Below are 19,000 nucleotides of genomic sequence, written 5' to 3' on the forward strand. Positions count from 1 at the left end.
GACTGTCTGATTGCCTTCTCTCTGGCATTTCCTAACTTTCGAGTGTTTGGCTTTGTGGCCTTAACTTGCTTTTTCTAGGCCACTTATTTATTACTTACTTTTTGAAAAAAAACAAACAAAGCTGCCAAAGAAGTAAAGAAACATGCAAGCACCCTGTCTGGGGGAACGACTGCCTTCACTTCTCCACAGCTTCGGGATGTCCCCAGTACACAGCCTGGACCTGCGACCTGCCATTGGCACCTGGATGAATCACTGCAGTGAGATAGGACATCCATTCTGTCAATGCCTTTCAGCAATTTCCTGTGAATTGGGAATCCTCTCCTTAATGACTACATGCTTGTCTCCCTTTCCCACCGGCAAGCAAAAGCCCTTTGACTTCCTTAATCTCCAGTCTATCCTGGATCACCAGAAAGTACTGCTCCTTCCCTGGTGGGAAAGCAGACATGAAAGAGTCAACCTTGCCTTAAAGTACTCAGAACTACATACGCTCTTCATACTTAAGCACAGACAACATATTTATGCATAAACATAAAACATTATGAACACATGTTCATTAAAAAACTAAAAACAAAATACAGACAAAAACATTTGGAAAAACGATCTGTGCTAGAACTCCACTATGGGAAATTTCAGTCAAAATAGTCAATGGTTGGCAAAGTTATAAGCAAATGAAAAGAGTGGTTGACAAATTGCACAGTTAGTGTGGCTAACAGCATCCTCCACTGCAAATGTTACATTAGAAGTATTCCAAAGACCAGACTGACTCAGGAGCTGCATGACACTGCCTTTCAATAAGGGCTAGAGGAAGCTAAGCAATGTGGCTTAAATAATTGGTGGTGCATAATTTACAAAATAAAGGGGAATAGGAAATACATCCCTTTTTTCACAATATACACCCTTCAGAGAGCTCCAATTCACACATAATTACCACCTGCAAATGTATTTTCCCCATCTATTAATTTAAAGCCTTAAAATTTAATAATAAAACACATCAAGGCAAACTGCCTCCTTGACGCTTGTTAATTTTGAGTTCAAATCCTAAGATCCACCAGACAAAATGTCAAGCAGTTCATAAACCAACAGAACTCACATCTTGAAATAGCTTTACCATGTGGAACATTTTACTAGTACAAGAAATGAACACGGCATTCTCCAGAAATCACAGAACCACACATAATTAAATGTCAATCACAAGGCAAACTAAGTTTATCTTAAATGGCCCCTTACCCCTTTGCTTGCCGTTTTGGCCAAGACAAGAAGAAGAATTGAGATTTTAAAACCTGATTTCACATCCTTCTATTTTTTTCTGTCCACTTACCTTTATCTAACTCACTTGAGATGTTCCATGATGATGTAGGCATGAAATCAGCAACAACTGATGAATTTGCTCCTGGAAGGAAAAAATAGGGAAGAAAAAAAAATGCTGTTAATATATCAATTCTGTATCATCAGGAGAGTAAGAGGCATTTATAAAGTTTCTGTCACAGTAATAAAATTATTTGAAGAACAGCAGCTATTAAACTGCACTTGATGCTCTGTGTTGGCAGGCTGACACATATGGGTAGCAGAACCAGCGAAGTGGAAAAAGGCACAGGGCCAGTGCTGGAGTTTGTTTTGCAGTGCTGTCACAGTGAGGCCTTGTGTTAATTAAGCAACCAATCTTTGAGATATATTTGGCCCACCTTAAAATCTCTCCGAATTTTATAGAGGTAGAATGACTCGGCAGTGCTACAGCTAAGAAAAACACAAACGCCGCGAGGTTGCTGAACATGTTACCTATTAACATTTACAAGCGATTTTAATCCTGCAAACCCATGTGCACAAGAAGGGACACAGTTTATGCATTGAAGTTAATAGGGCTACTTGTATGAAAAATTTTCCTGCAACTCATGTAAACACAGGCTGGAAAGACTAATCTGATCATCAGTAGTTTTTTCATTGCTATGATACTTATTTCCTTTTCAAGAAAAAGTTGAATGGTGACCTTAATCTTCATTTATATTTTTACCTTTTTTTTAAACATGCAAACAGTAAGTTGTACAGAGGATGGTGTTGAGGGAACTACCAGCATACTTCCAGCCTCAGCTGTAAGTCATGCTAAAATACCTCCCTGTATTGGAATGTTGACGATTTCATCAAACACCGATATGGGGTCTCTGATGTGTAACTGCTGCCATAGCACTTGCCACATCCCAACAGGCTGCAGTGGCCGGGTGCAGTATCCATAATGAGTTGTTTGTTCGCTCCCCGAGGGTTTTTGCAAAACTACGTTCAGCAGTGTAAATGCATCATCACATGTTGCGGGGGGGAATTACTGTCCCCTTGTAACAGCTGACCCACGTGTGCCTTACGAGGCTCTTCAGGCATATGGAAAAGACTGCTTTTGGAGCGCTATCTCTCAGAGTCAACCCCCAGGGATTAATACACATATATGCCAGCTTTAGTAAGTGATAATGGGAAGGGTGGGAAGAAGGGGTGTGCACACACATTACATAGCACAGAAACACAGTGCATCTCCTAATTCCCTGTGTCCACCCAGCCCCAGGAAACCTGACCTTATAAAGGAGGAGAGCAACGCTGGAGAGGAGTGCTACGGCACTGGAAATGGGAGTGAATTTGAAATAAAAACAAGCATGTTTCTATGTGTCAGCACCCAATCTGAGTGAGATGCTATGAAGACTCACTACAAATTAACACCCTGTGGCCCAATCCTGCACCCTGGCGGGACCCCCAGTGCCAGGTGATTCCCTTGGTCCCATAGGTGCACAGCGAGGGCAGAGTCAGGATGCTGAGTGTCAGCAGGATCCCAGATGAGAACAGGAATATTTTGAATTGTATTATTTTTATTTTGACACCATCTCTTTAGCTTGTTCCTAGACATTTTTAAACCACAAACCAATTTCACTCATAAAACTGGGGCAGCGCAAGGATATCCAAAAATGTTCTGCATTTATTTGACCAGTTAGCAACTAAGCTATTTCATTTTTAAAAAATCACATGAAAATTGTTAACACGAATTCATACAAACTCATGAAGCTGTTAAATTAAGATACAGCCACTACATGTTTTATAAATATAGTCTTTCTTAAAAGCCCACCTGGTAGCACTGCTTATTTAAGACTCTGTCAAGTATTTCCAATGTAAACACCAAATCTGAAGGCATTATAACTCACCTATGAACATGCCCCTGGCCTCCACAGATATGCAGGGCAGAAACCCACTGACGGGGACAGATGCTAAGCCCATGTGAAATAGCATTGCTCTGAACTCAGTAGTGCCATGTGTTTACACAAGCTGAGATTTTGGCCCACTGTGTCCATCCCTCCTTGTTCTTTACTTTTTAACAGTTGAGCTTCCTACCTAACCCAAATGTTAGGGACCACGTGGCTGAAAGACCTGCAAGGTTTAAGGAAAACAAAATGGATCCAGTGCTAATACCATCTTTATGGTGACCATGATCATCCAAGAGACAGGACACTGTGGTTGACGGATTTGCTCTGAGGCTAATGCTGAGATGTAAGGTAGGTGACAAATAACCAGTGGGCCAATGCTGACCAGGACCTGGTTGGTATCAGGCTGGTGCTGGAGGTTGGGATGCTTAATCTCTTAAACCTCCCATGGGCCCTTGCCTTTCCATCCCTCGTACCCAAAAAATGGGGCAGCTCCTGTAGACCTGTGATAAAACTGCTCCGCGAGAGGGACCTGAGGTGCCACTGCCCCTCACACCTGCCGTTGAGACAAACAGGTTCATCTTTTATGGCCACAGGGCACCGCTCAAACCCTCAGGCAATGGGTTATGTCATTCACACTGCTCACACATTCAAATTTTGCACTCGACAATATATTTTCTGTAGGTAATATTACTTCTGTTCACCTGGAAATATTCTAGTATTAAAAGCTTACAAATGAACCACATTCTGCAAGCAGCTAACACACATTAACTGAAATAGAAAAAAAAGTACTAATAATGCTATGACCAAATTAATATTTTGCTTTTTAAAACTCCAGAGTGTTCCTATTAATGTTTTCTTAAACAGGCTTTGAAAACATGACCATAAATCTCACAGAGCAGACATCCATCAACTGACCTACAGAAGAAACCACATTAGAAGACCAAACTTTACTATTTGTGAAATAGCCCTGCAGGCTGGTAACTGGTATTTTTTCTGATATTCTTGAATTAAAGCTCCAATTTGAGAGCAGCATATTACTGTGCCCTTAGTGAACATTTTATTTGACTGAAAGGAACATACACAGCTTGGGAACGTACTGTCAATTCAAAGCTAATGCCGAAAACAAAAGTATCCCAGAAAAGAAGTCTACAAGACATGCATGGATTTAATTTCTAACTGCGATCGCTTAGGATTGCTGTGCATGAAAGTGAGAGCAGTGGTACCCCTCCTTGGAAAAACTATGTTACAACCTTCAGGCCAAATCGGAAGCACCCTCTGTCAGATGGTGAGCTCCCAGCCAGCCCAAGGAGACAGATGAATCATGGATGGGAGAAGGATCAAAGACTTGTCTAAGCAAACCCTGGAACCAAACCCACCTCCTGCTCCTGCGTGATCTGCCTTGCTCAGTAACTCTGCCTCCAGGAGGAAAATGTGTTTTAAAAAAACAGACTGGGAATGAGTAGGTCTTTTTTCCCTTTCGGGACCCACTGTGTGCCAGTGTGCCAAAGAGCTGGAGCACCAATAAAGTCACACCAAAAACGAGACACCTACAGCTATTCCACCCACCACGACCTGGAGACCAGGGAGCAGCACTCAGCATCCATCACTCCGCTTGCAAATGGCCCATCCACTCACTTCACTCACACACCCAACCTTTAAACTCCCACTAACCAATTGCTCCATTTATTCTGTAAATCCCATATACAGGATTTACACACAGCAACTTGCATTTGGGGCACTGAAACAGGCTTGCCCACTTGTCACCATTTAAAAAAAAAAAAAGAGAAAAAAAATCTGCTTAATATTGCAACTGGATTTCAAATGAGCAGTTTAAAAATCCTTAATTGTTAAAACTGCCCTCTTATCCCCCACTTTAACTATCTGAACAATAAGATTTGTTTTGAAAAAAATCAACTTGAGAAATGTCATCAGCAGAGAGAACCATTACCCCATTAAGATTTTATTTATAGAAGAAATCATTCCAGATGAATGACGAATCTTATCTTTAATACTGGAAAGATAAGTATCTGTCCAAATCTCTATCACTATTAAGAAACATTGGTCTTAAGTTAATGAGAAATCACAACAGTCAATTATAACCCCTGTGAAAAGCCAAGTAAAGTGTATTCAAATATACTCCCCACAGAGAAGTTGACTAACATCTGATTTTATTACCATATTGCATAAGCGTAGAGTGAATTTCACACAAGCCAGTCCTTCTAAAGCCTTTGTGATTAAATAAACTTCAATAAGGTTTACAAAAATCTGCCTCTGAAGAAAAACTACAGAGCTCGTTCTTATCACAGGCACACACTACTCTCTCATTTTCTCACCAGAACCAAACATTACTCAGTGCTCCAGTGTTTTTACTGTCACAGTTACAGACCCACCAAAAGGATGGGGCAGCCTCATCCCCTGGCCACAGAACCAAATAGGAGAAGATCCAGGCCCCCTGCCCAGGCTAATTAATATCTCTATGTGATGCATTTGTAACGTAAAGTAAAGAGAATATAAGTCAAAACAGGAAGAAGGCAGATAACTAAGATGACACCAAACCCAGAAATGATTGAAGATTTTAATGAGGAATAAATCTGCTACACAGAAACAAAGCAGAGAGAAAAATAAGTCTAAGAATGTGGATATTCTACTTGCAAGGCACTATGAGCAATGCATGAGGTCTGTATGGCTGCTAAGCATAGGAAAGTACAGAATGTTGCCTGGGACAGACTTTCTTCTCAAGTGCAGAGATGAAAATACCAGGCAGATGATCTGTCTACTTAAAACACGCAAACAAAATTTCAAAGCATCTTCTTAACGGGCATCCTCTGTCTTACTTTATATTCACACCAGTGGGTCATTCTATACCCTAATTCTATACCCTTGAGACAATCTGGCGTAAGTAATTTTTTCTGATACAAATATGAATGTGACTGCAACGTACACAATCCAGATCTCACTGTAGAATACCCAAAATAGCAAAAAGAGCAAGGAGGTATTTAAAGTAACCGAGGAGTTAGAAGTCTGAGTAATAAGATAAGCTATAAAGTTATACAGACTTGGAGCAAAACCTAATTAACTAAGTGCTCAGTGTTTTTTGCTTTTCTGCACATTCCAGGCCGACGCTTCATCTTTCTCTCTGTCTAGTTCCTACCTGACTGATCTCTTCCAGGATCTTCCCACAGATGTGCCTCATGGCTGTTTTTCCTCTCAGTCATATCTCCCTCATCTTCCTTTTTTGCCTTTTGCATTTTCTGTTTCACTGATCCTTTGTAAGTTCCCCACACATTTTAATCTGATTTCTCAAGATATTACATTTTGCAGTCATCCAGTTACCAGCCTATCCACAGCCCACCCTGGAGGTGCTGAAGGAAATCTAGACATACCTTCTGCAGACTGTAATGGATATGACCTATTATTTACCAATTTTCTTGTCTGTTTGAAAATTGGCACCATCCTGAAATTTCCATAATATATACCTTGAATTTTGCTTATACCTTTAATCTGTGAAAGGATTTTATTTTCATGACATCAATATCTCTGCATGCCAGCAGATGTGTCTGCATTATACAATTCTTGAGTTTCAAAAGGAGGCAGGAATCGTAAATAATTCAATCAGTTGAATGAGACAAAACTGCATGAAGACGGGAAATTGTTGAGACCATTTCTGCTCTTCAGGTAAGGCAGGTGTCTCTCAAGGAGAATATACTGCCTTTAACAGTATGCAATACCATAGCTCAATGTCAAACCTCCCATTGATTAGTTATGAAATAGCAACTTCAGTCCAAAACGATGTGTAAAAAATACTGTATACATAGCCTACAGCAAACACAGTCCACATTAAAAATACATCCCTGTAAAAAGACTCAGCCTTGCATGTTCAGGTGAAGCTGTTGGCCTTCGTACTGTCACTTTAAATATTTTTAAAGAGAGCAGTCTACAAATTACATGCAATACAAAACTGTCAGAGAACAGACCTTAACTGAAGATCTATTTGGTAAGCAAGATGAAATGCTGCATGATGGCTTTTCTCCTTCAAATGCTTAACATTAACTAGTTAGCTTTACTCCACCTGGTTACTCAATGGCTGAAAAAGCAAAGGCAAAGCTTGTTCTGCCAAAACCTTGCATAGGCAGATCCAAGAGATAGCATTTACCAGACTGTTCCTGCAGAGTTCACAACTGCTGCCATGGCTGTGTCAGAAACCACACTTACTGCTGGCAAAGGACCTGCTGGAGCTCTTCAGGTCGTTCTATGCAGAGATGATACTGCATGATGCTAATAACTTTCAAATGGTTAACTTTCCTCACACTATTAGAATGTAAAACTTTCAAGCACATCTGTCTTATTTATCTGTAGTATATCATTACTGATAGCCTGGGGTAGGTTAATAATTGGCATTAGATAGGGAATTTTTCAACACCAACGAACAATTTGAGCTCTGTGGATTTCAAACATACAATACCTTAATTTTCAGATTCAAAAGTGAGACATGCAGCAGGACGATTTAATTCAGTGCAGGACTGGAAATTGTTAGGAACTTCATTTATACCACAGCCTATTCCATCTATCAGAGCACCTCATCACTGCTACTGGCACTTTCATCAGCACGTATGCAATGAACTACCTCTCCACCTGGGAGTCTTTCTAAATGCCTCAAGCTCCTGAGGGCTAGAGATACATTAAAGGATTAGCCCATTCAGGATGGACCATCAGAAAGCAAGCCAGTGCCATATTTGTGATTACAGGGCAGGAAGCCAAGAGCATTGCATGCACCTGACACCTCTGCCTTATGTCTTCTTGCAGACCTGCTCTCTTCGATGAGGATACACCAGGAAAGCTTTGGACTCAAAGACAGGCTGTCACTGGGGTTTCCTGTACTTACAGGATAACAATAATACCCACCCCAAAAGGCCTACTGAGGAGATTGAAGCTTGTTCTCAAACACACCGTTCTTACAATTTGTTATGGAATATCAATAGGCAACGTCGTCACAAAATTGTGCAATTGCTACGTACTCAATACCTGCAAACTCTTAAAATACCTTTCAATGTTTTGGCAGTAGTCTAATGACACTGAGTCAGGTCAATACAATATTTTAGTAACTTGGTCTTTGACTAAGCTCAGATCAGTTAAAAACTGTTTTCTTCCATGGAATCAGAGCCATCTCTTGGAAGAAGAGGTTGTTAAGAGGCCTTTTTAATATGCTAATACTTTAATCCTAAATTCCTAATTACTGAACTACAATTCCTTTTGATTGCAGATATTAATTACAGATTATCATTAACGTTATATGGATTTAGAAGTCACTGTGGAATCTGGGTGCACTTTACATTGCTCTAAATTGGGTCGTTAACAGTTCCACTTAAGAAGAGCAAAACACTGCACCCTGGAGCAACCCACAGCTTTAATGACAGGGAATGAAGAAAAGAAATGGCCAGTTGGCTGAATGCCAGCATTTCATAGCACACAGTTGAGTCTTTGTGCTTATGAACTGTAGAAATGTGGCTACCATCGCACTTCAATGCACATCAAGCAGATGTGAACCTCAGGCGCGCGAGCCTAGCGCAAAAAACGCTCTGCCTGGCGTTCCTGGGAACGGCACAGCTCAGGTGGGCCGGGCATGATCCTGCACTGCACAAACTCACAGGACCTCTACCTCTACTGCCAAGGAAGCAGGGGCAAATCTAGAGGAAAAATAATGGCTGGGCTTCTAAGTCAACTTGAAGCAAATGCACTTTGTAGACAAGTGACTGGACTGTCCTGACTCTACTGGCAGTGCAGAGACAAGGATACAGAAGGAACATACCCCTCTTGTTGAAGCTGACAGCCTCCAAACAACCTCCAGTGCTTTTTCTACGAAGAACTGTTTGTACTCTGCACAATCTGAAAACAAGGGATGTGGAAGCAAGATATTGGAGGAACACATCATTTTTTGCCCATTAAGGCGGCTTTTATTGGACACGGATATCAAAGAATCTGGTTGTTATTCAGTATTAATAACCCTGAAAGGGAGCACAGCACAGCTGTTTGTCAAGCAAACCTATAAAGGTTGGGTAATTGCATAATAAAGGCAAATTTCCTATCTCTCCAAACCTACCTGAGATAATACTGAATTTTTTTCCACGCCCTGAGCTATTGTCTTCTGAGCACCTCAGACTGGCAGAAAGACAGAAGAGAAAGTGGAAGTGGGAACCGCACAAAGGAAATTGGATGATTGCAACAGAAGAAAGCAAAACACAAAGTGTCAGCAAGAAATTGCTGGGTGGCTAGTCTGGGGTAAGAGGATGTGACAATAAACAGAGGAGTCACAAAAACCCACCACAGTATCAAGAAGGCAGGGAGGTAGAGAAAGACGTCTTGAGGCACTTCTAGGTGAAGATGTTTCAAGGCCAGGAATGGTGAGGAAAGATCCAGGGAGGAATGGGAGGAGGCAACATTCTCTTCTAGGCACTTTCTGGGGGCAGCACTGTGGTGGCAACATCTGGGTTGCCTGAGATGGAGAATCCCCTAAGAACAATTCTAAGAGGTCCTGAATCTAAAGAGCACTGAGATCCCTCCAAACAGAGAGAAAAAGGCTCTCTTGCAAAGCCCTAAATGTCCTTGAGACTCTGAATGATCCATATCACCCAGCCCACACCTACTACGGATTCTTGCTTTCCTGAAGGCATCAGTGCCATGCACGAGCATTTTTGGGGGCCTGCTGCTCTACTGACACAACCACCACAGAGGTTCCCATTTATTTATCTCACAAAACAGCAGACTGAGCAGCACCCACAAGTGCATGGTTAGGATAGAGGTGTTTGCAGACGAAGGATGAAGTGCCTGGACAGGGCACCTGCTTGCTTGTCCCTGGCTTCCATCAGTGCCACTGCACTAAATCCACCCACAAATGCTTTAAAGAAGGCAAATCCAGCCAAGTACAGGGAGGGCAAACAAGAAATAGTTTACATCCACCATAAATTGCAGCACACCGTAACTCCTTGCACCTCAGCACTTGAGGGCCAGGAATTATTGAAATGGATAAGGCTACTAGCAATCTACAATTAAACCCTTATAACTTGTGAAGAAAATTACAGTAGAAGTCTGCCATGTGCAAATTCATTATTATTTTTTGAGCATGATAATTATTTTTGTTGCAGTGAGGAAAAATGTACTCATGTCAGCTCATGAATTAATGAATGGTCCTGAAACAATTACTTCTTAAATACACAGAAGTCTCCCTAGTGTAAACATGCTCCATTTTATACCATATCCTCTTGGTACAAGGCATACATTGCAACATGACTTATTGGCTGCGTATGATGAAACAGTAAACGTTGCACGTTTGACGGCTTCAACATCATGCTTAGGATTTTACATGGGTTGATGTTGATTAATGTACAAACTGCCAAATTTATAGAGAGGCTGAAACACAAGGATACACTGTGAAACGTATGCTAATAGAGCACAATTTATATAAAAAGGGGGGAAATGTAAATATTTAACTGATGCCAGAGCTGGATGCTTTAGCCAAGTCAGGACTGAGCTACATTGATTGTTCAAGAGGAACTTACACCCTGGTCTAAACCCACACAAGCCTGATCTCAGACAGGCCTAAAGCCTATACATTTTAGAAGGTATCTTTAAAACTTAATTTCTTTTGCTAAAATGCTGGTTTCAAAATTTGTCTTGAAGTCAACCAGATGACACTTGTGAGTAAGAACAGATAAGCGTGCATGTGGAGAACTGGGCTTAACTGAGGTTTCAGCTAGGAGCACAAGGGAAGTGCCAGGAGGCAGGATCCTGAGCCAGATCCCTCAGTCTGCAGCACACGCAGGCACAGCATCCTCGAGAGACCAAAACCAAACCAAGACCCTCCAACTAATTTGCGTTTATTAGCAGCCTCAAGAGAGGGCAAGGTCTCTCAGAGGTGAAGACTAAACTCCCTTTTCATGGCTCCAGGTTGGGTTTCAGACACAACGGTGACATGACACAGGCACATCTGTCCTTATCCTTCCCTAATGGGACTCCAGATCAGGGCTGTCCACATGCTAGCTAACAAAAGCAACTATATAGGGAATTAGTCTGAGCAAAAGGTTTGCATCAATGCTTCAGAGGTTTATTTTTAATCCATTCATTGCTGGAATGAGTTAATGTACTGATTTAGCCACAGTTACAACTTATTCACTATAGGAAATTTCCCTGAATCCAAGGTTCATCAGGATCTCCTGGATTCAGATACTCTCTATCATTAAGAAAAATTAAATCCAAACTTAACAACAGGTCCAAATTTATTTTCATTTCATTTGGGCGATCTTCAGATTGTTTCATCAGTGGCTTAAGCATGCTCTGGTACTACATTCCCCTCTGGTACTAGAATTATGCAAACCTCCAGGGGCTACTGAACACACCCCATCATGGACATGCAGACCTCAGCACCACAAACCTCATGCTGGCAGCTTAATAATTGACACCACATCCACAGGTTTGATAAAATTAATCCCAAATTATGCAGCAATCCTTATGCATTGTCTCAAGCACAGTCAGGACTAGGGAAATGCTTAGTGCAAAAGAGCCACTTCTAAACAACACAACTAAGACTTAGCAAGCCTTCATCTTAATTGCACCCAGAAGTACAAATGTCTGTAGTCTTCGTGACCCTGTAATGGCTTTGCCACAAAAAAAAAACCCCAGAGTCTCTAAAAGTTAATAGCCTGTACAATAGGAAATCAACAGGAGCAGGGCAAAGTTGGCTTGTTCAGTCTTAACTGCTTTTGCAGCCGCTGAAGCCTCATGGCAGGAAAAACCACTGATGATTTTTTTATTAGCTCAACAAACAAGAAGCTAGGCATTTGATGTAATGCTACTGCAGATCTAGAGAGATTATGTTTCAAAGTCGTGGCAGCTGCCATGCTTTAAGAAACTAGTTAGCTTGGAAATGGATATAGGTTTTCTCTGAAAGACAGGGCAATCCAAATAAACACGCTGAGCACAGTACACCCAGATGAAGTTCCAGTGGACCAACTGCTTGCCCAGTAGCTGCAAACCACAGAGCTGCGCAAAAGTTTTTGATTGCTGTTCCCAATTTCTTTTCTTCAGGCAAAAGGACTGCAGTAATATCAAGCTCAGCAGGTGATAAGAGCGAGCATCTGCCAAAGTAAGCCCGAGTGTGTGCAGATTCTGCTGAGTTCAAATGAGCACATACTTATTACAGGGCTAAATTTGACTAGTGGGTTCATTAACATTAGTCAGCTCTGATAGCATCCAGACACACTTTGAAATATTTTGTACAGACTATTTGCAAGTAAAGGAAAACACAGTTTCTCCTTGAAAGCTTTGGAGCAAACAGGACACTGGGAAAATGAAATCGTAGAACGTCCCATAGCCTTCTCATTAGTTTCATACCTAGTATTTACAAACTGCTCCCCCAATTTTAATCCACTCATCTGTGATTAGTTCCTAAACCACTCCTATAGTCAAGCCAAATTTTTCTGCTGTTTAATTTTTTAACTCTTCTAAAGTTCATTCATGGGTCCTTTCCTCACTACGCCAGCAGCTACACCCTCCGTTTTGTCCCATTTCTCAGCTCTGACCATCTTGTACAGGATGTACACCAAAAACCCCAAAGTTTTGATGCTACCAGAGGGGCCTCTGAATGAATGATGGAGAAAGACCATGAACAAAATTCAGTTTTGGTCTCCTGAGGGGTGGCTGCAGTTTTGGGAGGAGGGTTCCTGTCTGAGAGATACAGAGCATTGATTGCACAAAGTCTAATTACTCCATCAGTGATATGAGAAAGATGTTGGAAACACTTATTTTTTATTCTGGCAGATTACCTTCTCATTTTTGTGATTCTGGTCAAATATCACAATCTACCACCTGTTTAGTTTAAATTAAAAGCAATCAAACTCCTTACCCTGTGGCTGTACAAGACTAAAAACTTTCCATTACTTAATACATGGATGCTCGAGGAATATTTGAATACAATCCAGCCTCTACTGAGATACCTGGAAAATTCAGCATCAGTTAATGATTTTGGATGCTGTCTCAGGTTTTTGCACATCTTTAATTGTTCTGAAACACAGCATTGATAAGTTGTGTATTTTCTTACCCAGATTCCCAAATTAATTGACTTTGACAGTGGATTTGTGTGCCGCTGTTAGTCCTGCTGTTTACATAAGGCCAGGGATAACAGATTATAACATTACTAGAATCTTTTAAAAATTTAGCTATTAGTCTCAGAAGGGGTGTAACAGAAGTAAGAGGAGAGATTTTCTTGTGGGTTACCTGATTTGATAATGACATCATATTTGGTCATCTCAGTCCAACTCCTAGCAGCCAAACATCCCTGTCACAGAAAGCATAACTAGCAGATGCAGTAACCTTCTTGGCAACTCTAAGAGCCAGAGGACTGAATTTCTCTCTCCCAGTGAGTGACCTCTCAGCACCAAGTACTCTTCTGGGATATTAACAGCTCAGCCTTGAGGGACCTTGAACTTCAGGACCTTGAACTTCACAGGTCCTAAGCCTGCAAATGAGGAAAATCTCACTGTTGTGATAGGAATCCAAATTGAAATGTTCTCCATTTATGACAAAGGCAGGATAAAAATTGATATGAACTGCAATAGGAAGTATATTCACAAAAAGATTGGAATAGACCAGGAGAAATAGATTCAACAGAGAGGTATATCCTGGGTAAAGTGATCAAATTACTTCCGCTGCATTGAGGGCCATTGAGATCGCACTGAGCAATGCCCTATCTTGCAGTACAAACATACACAAACCGTAAATATCTATCATGCGGAAGTGTCTTTTTTCACCACATTTCTCAGCAAAGCGTGTCTTGTTTGAAATGCCTGGGCTTGGTATGCCGAAGGAGGGAATTCTCAGAAGATGTGGTTCTCTCCAAACCACAGAGCAAATCATGCCCTGTGATTTTGGTTTCCTTGCATTACTGGATTAAAGCTTTGAAACCATTTAATACATATGCACACATTTACATATATGCATAGACACATATGCATGTGCACACAACTAAGCAGATACAGATTTTGGATCCAGACACAAAGTCCTGCACGTGCAGTGTCACATCACAGAGAGGAGATCCTGAACATCTCACCTGTCATGAATTTCACAGCAGAAATCACAGCACAGTGTTCATTGAGAGGCATTTCTTGTGGTGATCGACATAACTGTGTTCTGCCTTGGGCTTTCTGTTTTAACAAACTGAACCACCTGCTGATGCACCAGGCACACGCAGCTCTGGACATGGACTTTAAACACAGGTGGGGGAAGGTACGCATCCAAATGTTTTGGATGCTATTTGGGGTAAAGTGTTAATTCCCAGTGTTCTCTGACACCGGGAATCCAGGAGCTACAGTGGGAGCAGACATGGAAAACAGATATGACGTGAACCACCAGGAGCAAATGCCCACTCACGTCATTCCCCAGTGACCAAAGCAGTTATGAAGTCCTGATAAAGAATGAGGAACCCTGAAGTCCTGCCTGGTGGGAAGAAACTCTGACAACTAATAAAGTGCATTTCAATTATGCAACCGATGCAGACAAACAGTGTGGCCATGTTTACCAATCAAAGTTTTGCTGCTGCTCCTTCAACCTAAAATTGGTTGAAAACAAGGAGTTATTGACACAGATCATGCTACCAAATTTTAACCACTTCTACCTTAGCCCTTCACAACACAATTAGCCTGCAGTTTTAGTAACCTGCACTGTTGTATCCAAAGCAACAAATTCAATTTTTATTTCCATTGATGAGCAGAACCTCTGTTAAACCCCTTCCAGGATGGAAATAGTTATTAAACATATTTGTGCATTTGCGTGCAGCTTTATACTAATGTAAAGCTGAAGCACAAGGATAGAAATGACAACTAATTTGTCTTGCAGTGGGGCGTGTGAATTCAGAAGACTAATCTAGAAATAAGTGATGTTAGGTGACAGAGCTCCTCTCTGTGCAAGCCTAACGAAGAGCAAGGATGAACAAAACTAGTCTTCTATCACATGTGGATATTGCTCTTCCCACCTTTGCTTTCCAAGAAAGAAACTAAACGGTTTTTGGAACAATTTACTGGGTTTAAACACATAACAAACTCACTTAGCAAATGGAATCAGAGACAAGACTGACATCCTTATATCCTGCACACTTTGTATCAGCCCAAAGACAGACTTACTTCCCAGGGATGAGAGGAGATGGAGGTGGTGAACAGGACAATGCACCCGTGCGTCTTCCAGCTGACTCTTGTGCGACATGTCCTTTTATACCCTGAGACCTTTAAGTGTGGCAGGGGAAAAAGAAAAGATGTATACTCATTCTATTCATACCCTGTGCAGCGCACACTGAGTCACCCTAAAGAGACTGCTGATTTCTCAGAATCAAAAAGCTGATTTATTTTTCTGGCAAACCTCCAGACATTAGCACAGCTGACCTTTTGGGTTCAGGGACACCCTGCACCTCGCACAGAGCCAGCTCTGCACGTACTGCTGTGAGGTCTTCCGCTGGACCCTCCTGTCCACATCCAAACATTGCTTTTCAGTTCTGGGAGAGTTCCCACTGTGGTTGAGGGAGTTCTGACTAACAAGGATAAATAAAGGACTGCCCAAAGCTTTCAAGATTTGGCTTACTTATTGCCATTATGCTTGACATTGTGCCAGGCAAGGAGAACTTGATCTCTGCTCCAAGTGGATAAACACTGCACTGCAGACACAGGAGTCTTGGAGATCTCAGCACGTATTTATGTAAAGCAGTGCAGGTGGGCTTACTTTTCAAATAAATAAATACAAAAATACTTCATAATACTTGGAAGTCAGCAGAGAACAGTGTGGTGGAATTAATTCCTCATGTAGTAGGTTGAGAAGAAAGTCCCAGTGGTAACAAGTGTCACTGGTGAATGGAAAGAACCGGGCTAGACAGACGTCACTATGGGAAGCGGGAGATTCCCCTACACTGAGCAGTTAAACGCAGAGCAAAACCAACATGCAGAATTAGAAAAGAGACATATTTGATTTGAGTAGGAACTTTTCCTTAGCAATTAACTCTTAACAGCTAATTAATGTCTGTACATCGCCCACCCCTACTACAGTCCCATCAAAAGGATCGTCTAGTGACACTAGGATCAAACACAGAAATCGGGGAACATGCTGAAATTTTAGCTGTTACAAATATCACTTGATGCTGCTGCTAGCTTTATTCTGTGGACTAAGAGTCAAAAAGAGAAAACTCAGGGGAAACTGATGCGGTTTTTCAAGAGGCTCTTGGTCTCACTTGTGCTTCCACTGAAGTAAACAGTAAAGCTGCTATTCAATTAGGAAATGCTGAGCACTTTTGAAAGCTGCACAAGTGGATGAAAAGTGCTTTACAAAGCTATTGGCTCGCAACTGCTCTACAAGTTACAAGCAATGAAAATAAAGTTAAAGCAAAGAAAGAAGTAGAAAATGTTCGAAAGCCCCTCTAAACCATCACATGCTGACTGCCTGCATTAGATAAGCAGCTAAAATTCTCTCGCAGTCCCTTTCATCCGCACACTATCTACTGAAGGCCACTTCATCTTGGCCTAGGCTTTAATTAAATTTATTGTTTATTTCTACATGCTAGGTATAGCATAATTCAGGAGAGGGAAAAATCCCTTCTCTGCAGCCACCAGAGTCACCTTACTGAAGTTTATGGAACGTAAATAGTTGGCACTTTTGCAGACTGCAGACATAAAATAAGGCCAGGACTGATTGAGCTGGAATAGTTGTCCAGTCTTGTGGCGTGGGCTCACAGCCCCTTGACTTAGACTGATTGTTGGTTTGGAGCTTTCTTGCACATGAAAAACCTCCTGGGCTAAACGGGGTTAGCACATGAACACGGCGTTCTCTGGCCCGTACACTCTGACTGACCTAAAAGACACAGATTACACACAGAACCATATTACTAGAAATCAGCAGCAGACACTGATCCGGGGCACTCCCGCGACGGCGAGCACAAGCCAGCGTGGCCAACCCCGCTCTGGAGGGCTGTGTGAAATCCAATGCCACGGTGTTTGCCGATGGCACCTTGATAAACTGCAGGACCCTACAGATTATGCGCTCTTATAAGCAACTCAGACATGCTAAACATTTTACCTAACTCAAATACTGAGGAGAAGAATTACATAACTCAGAGATTTGCTTTGGCACAGGACGAGGACACTGTGGCACCATTTGTGTGTACTCAGCAATTTTAGAATCCTCCGCATTGCATGCTTGGAGATCTAATAAGAGCACTCTGCGCAATTTCTGGCTGGTTAGAAAGCAGACAAATGAGAAAAATGAAGACTTTTGTTTTTACTAGGCTGTCAGTTAACATTTAGCAGTATGGCTCAAGTTCCCTTTTAAAGGGTGCTGTGCTCCATCCCAGCTATTACGTGAAAAATGACACAAGGTGCTGTTATTTAAGCAGTAAGTCAGCCCCTAATGACCTTTTATATGCAAACATTTGTATTCTTTAAAAGGTGAACGTAGAAGGACAGGAATGAAGGAAATCTCCCTTTAGACAACTAAACTAGACTTCCAGCAGCTAGTGTATACACAGCACTATTAGGCTCCACACTACTTGATTAGCAGCCCAAAAACATTTATCCACTTAAAGATTCTGCTTTCACTACCTCAGTTTTAGGGAACCATGATTTAAAGTGCTGTTCTTCACAAACACTGATGGCTAAGACCGGCTTTAAGGCATATAGCAGTTGTACAATAAGGATTTCCATAGTTATACCCAGGCTAATAGAGGCATGGGGTTTGATCCAAAAAGGAGTGGAAATGGTGCTTTACTTCACCGCCAAATGACTCCTTCCACTCAGCTCTGACAGAAAAAATATGTGGCATTACTACAGAAAGAGAAGTGAAAATATGGCATTCCTTGCTGTCCAGAAAAGAGAAAAGAAGAATGGATTTAAGGAAGTAATTTCAAACACAGGGAGCTGTTGTACAAGAGCAGTTATGAAGACTATTTCCTCATGCTCATCTTCACCCTAAAATAATACGGTCTTTAAGTAAAACCAGACACTGGACTGAGGGTTTTATAGTCTCTTTTCTGTGTACTACTGGAGCAGAGACAGCTCATGGGACAGAGAAGGAAGATCTGTAATGAAGCATGCATTAAGTTGCATGGTGCAGTTTCTGAAAAACCCAAGACATTGTGGGTTTTTGTTGAAAAAGGTCAGGGGGGTGGGGGTGGTGGTGAGGGTAAAGAGATAGATAGTCCTTCAAAAATAATCTTCCAAATAAACAGAGCAGCCTACGGAGGAGAAAGGATCTGCACACTGTTTGGAGGGAACCAGCAGAAACAGCTTGAGAATGATCCTTTCTTTAACAGTATGCAACCCCTACACCTTGACTCTCTCTTTACTGACCATTGACTCTCTGCCTTTGACAGGGTCATAAAAATGGCAAATACCACCAGAAATAAAAGATTAAATAGAAAGGTACCTAGCAGAAAATGGAGAGGAGACCCATAGCAAAATGGTAATTTCACCAAGAGTATCTGCCCAGCTCCACTTGATTATAGTCAACTTGGAGGTAACACTCTTTAGGAGCTGTGAACCTGGTTTCTACGTCTGCATAAGCAGTTCTTACATAAAGAAAGCTTTCCATCTGTGGACACCACATTTTGGTTAACAAGTAAAAAACACATCTAGATGTAAAACATCAAAGTGAAGTGTATTAAGGCAATTCACATGCATGAGTGGAAAAATGAGAATACGCAAAGCATTGGCCCATTAGCCTTAGCCTCACTTGCAAACTGGACCATCATTTCATGTATGATCAGTTCACATAAAAATAGCTCAGGTACTTGGATGCTAGGTTGGAAT

The 19,000-nt window shown here is 41.5% G+C and overlaps 1 protein-coding gene across 3 annotated transcripts in view; it reads right to left on the reverse strand.

Moving 5' to 3' along the window:
• Positions 1-19,000, reverse strand: part of ROR1 (receptor tyrosine kinase like orphan receptor 1) — a 174,452-nt gene that overhangs the window by 55,016 nt on the left and 100,436 nt on the right. For all 3 annotated transcript variants that reach the window (XR_012661197.1, XM_075097369.1, XM_075097368.1), the window contains exon 2: positions 1,319-1,390. Coding sequence is in view for 2 of the 3 variants with exons in the window: in XM_075097369.1 (XP_074953470.1) it covers positions 1,319-1,390 (72 nt within the window). In the remaining variant the exon portion in view is untranslated. The remainder of the gene's footprint in view (positions 1-1,318; positions 1,391-19,000) is intronic.

The sequence above is a fragment of the Phalacrocorax aristotelis genome, chromosome 6 (genome assembly GCF_949628215.1).
Source record: "Phalacrocorax aristotelis chromosome 6, bGulAri2.1, whole genome shotgun sequence".
NCBI lineage: Eukaryota > Metazoa > Chordata > Aves > Suliformes > Phalacrocoracidae > Phalacrocorax > Phalacrocorax aristotelis.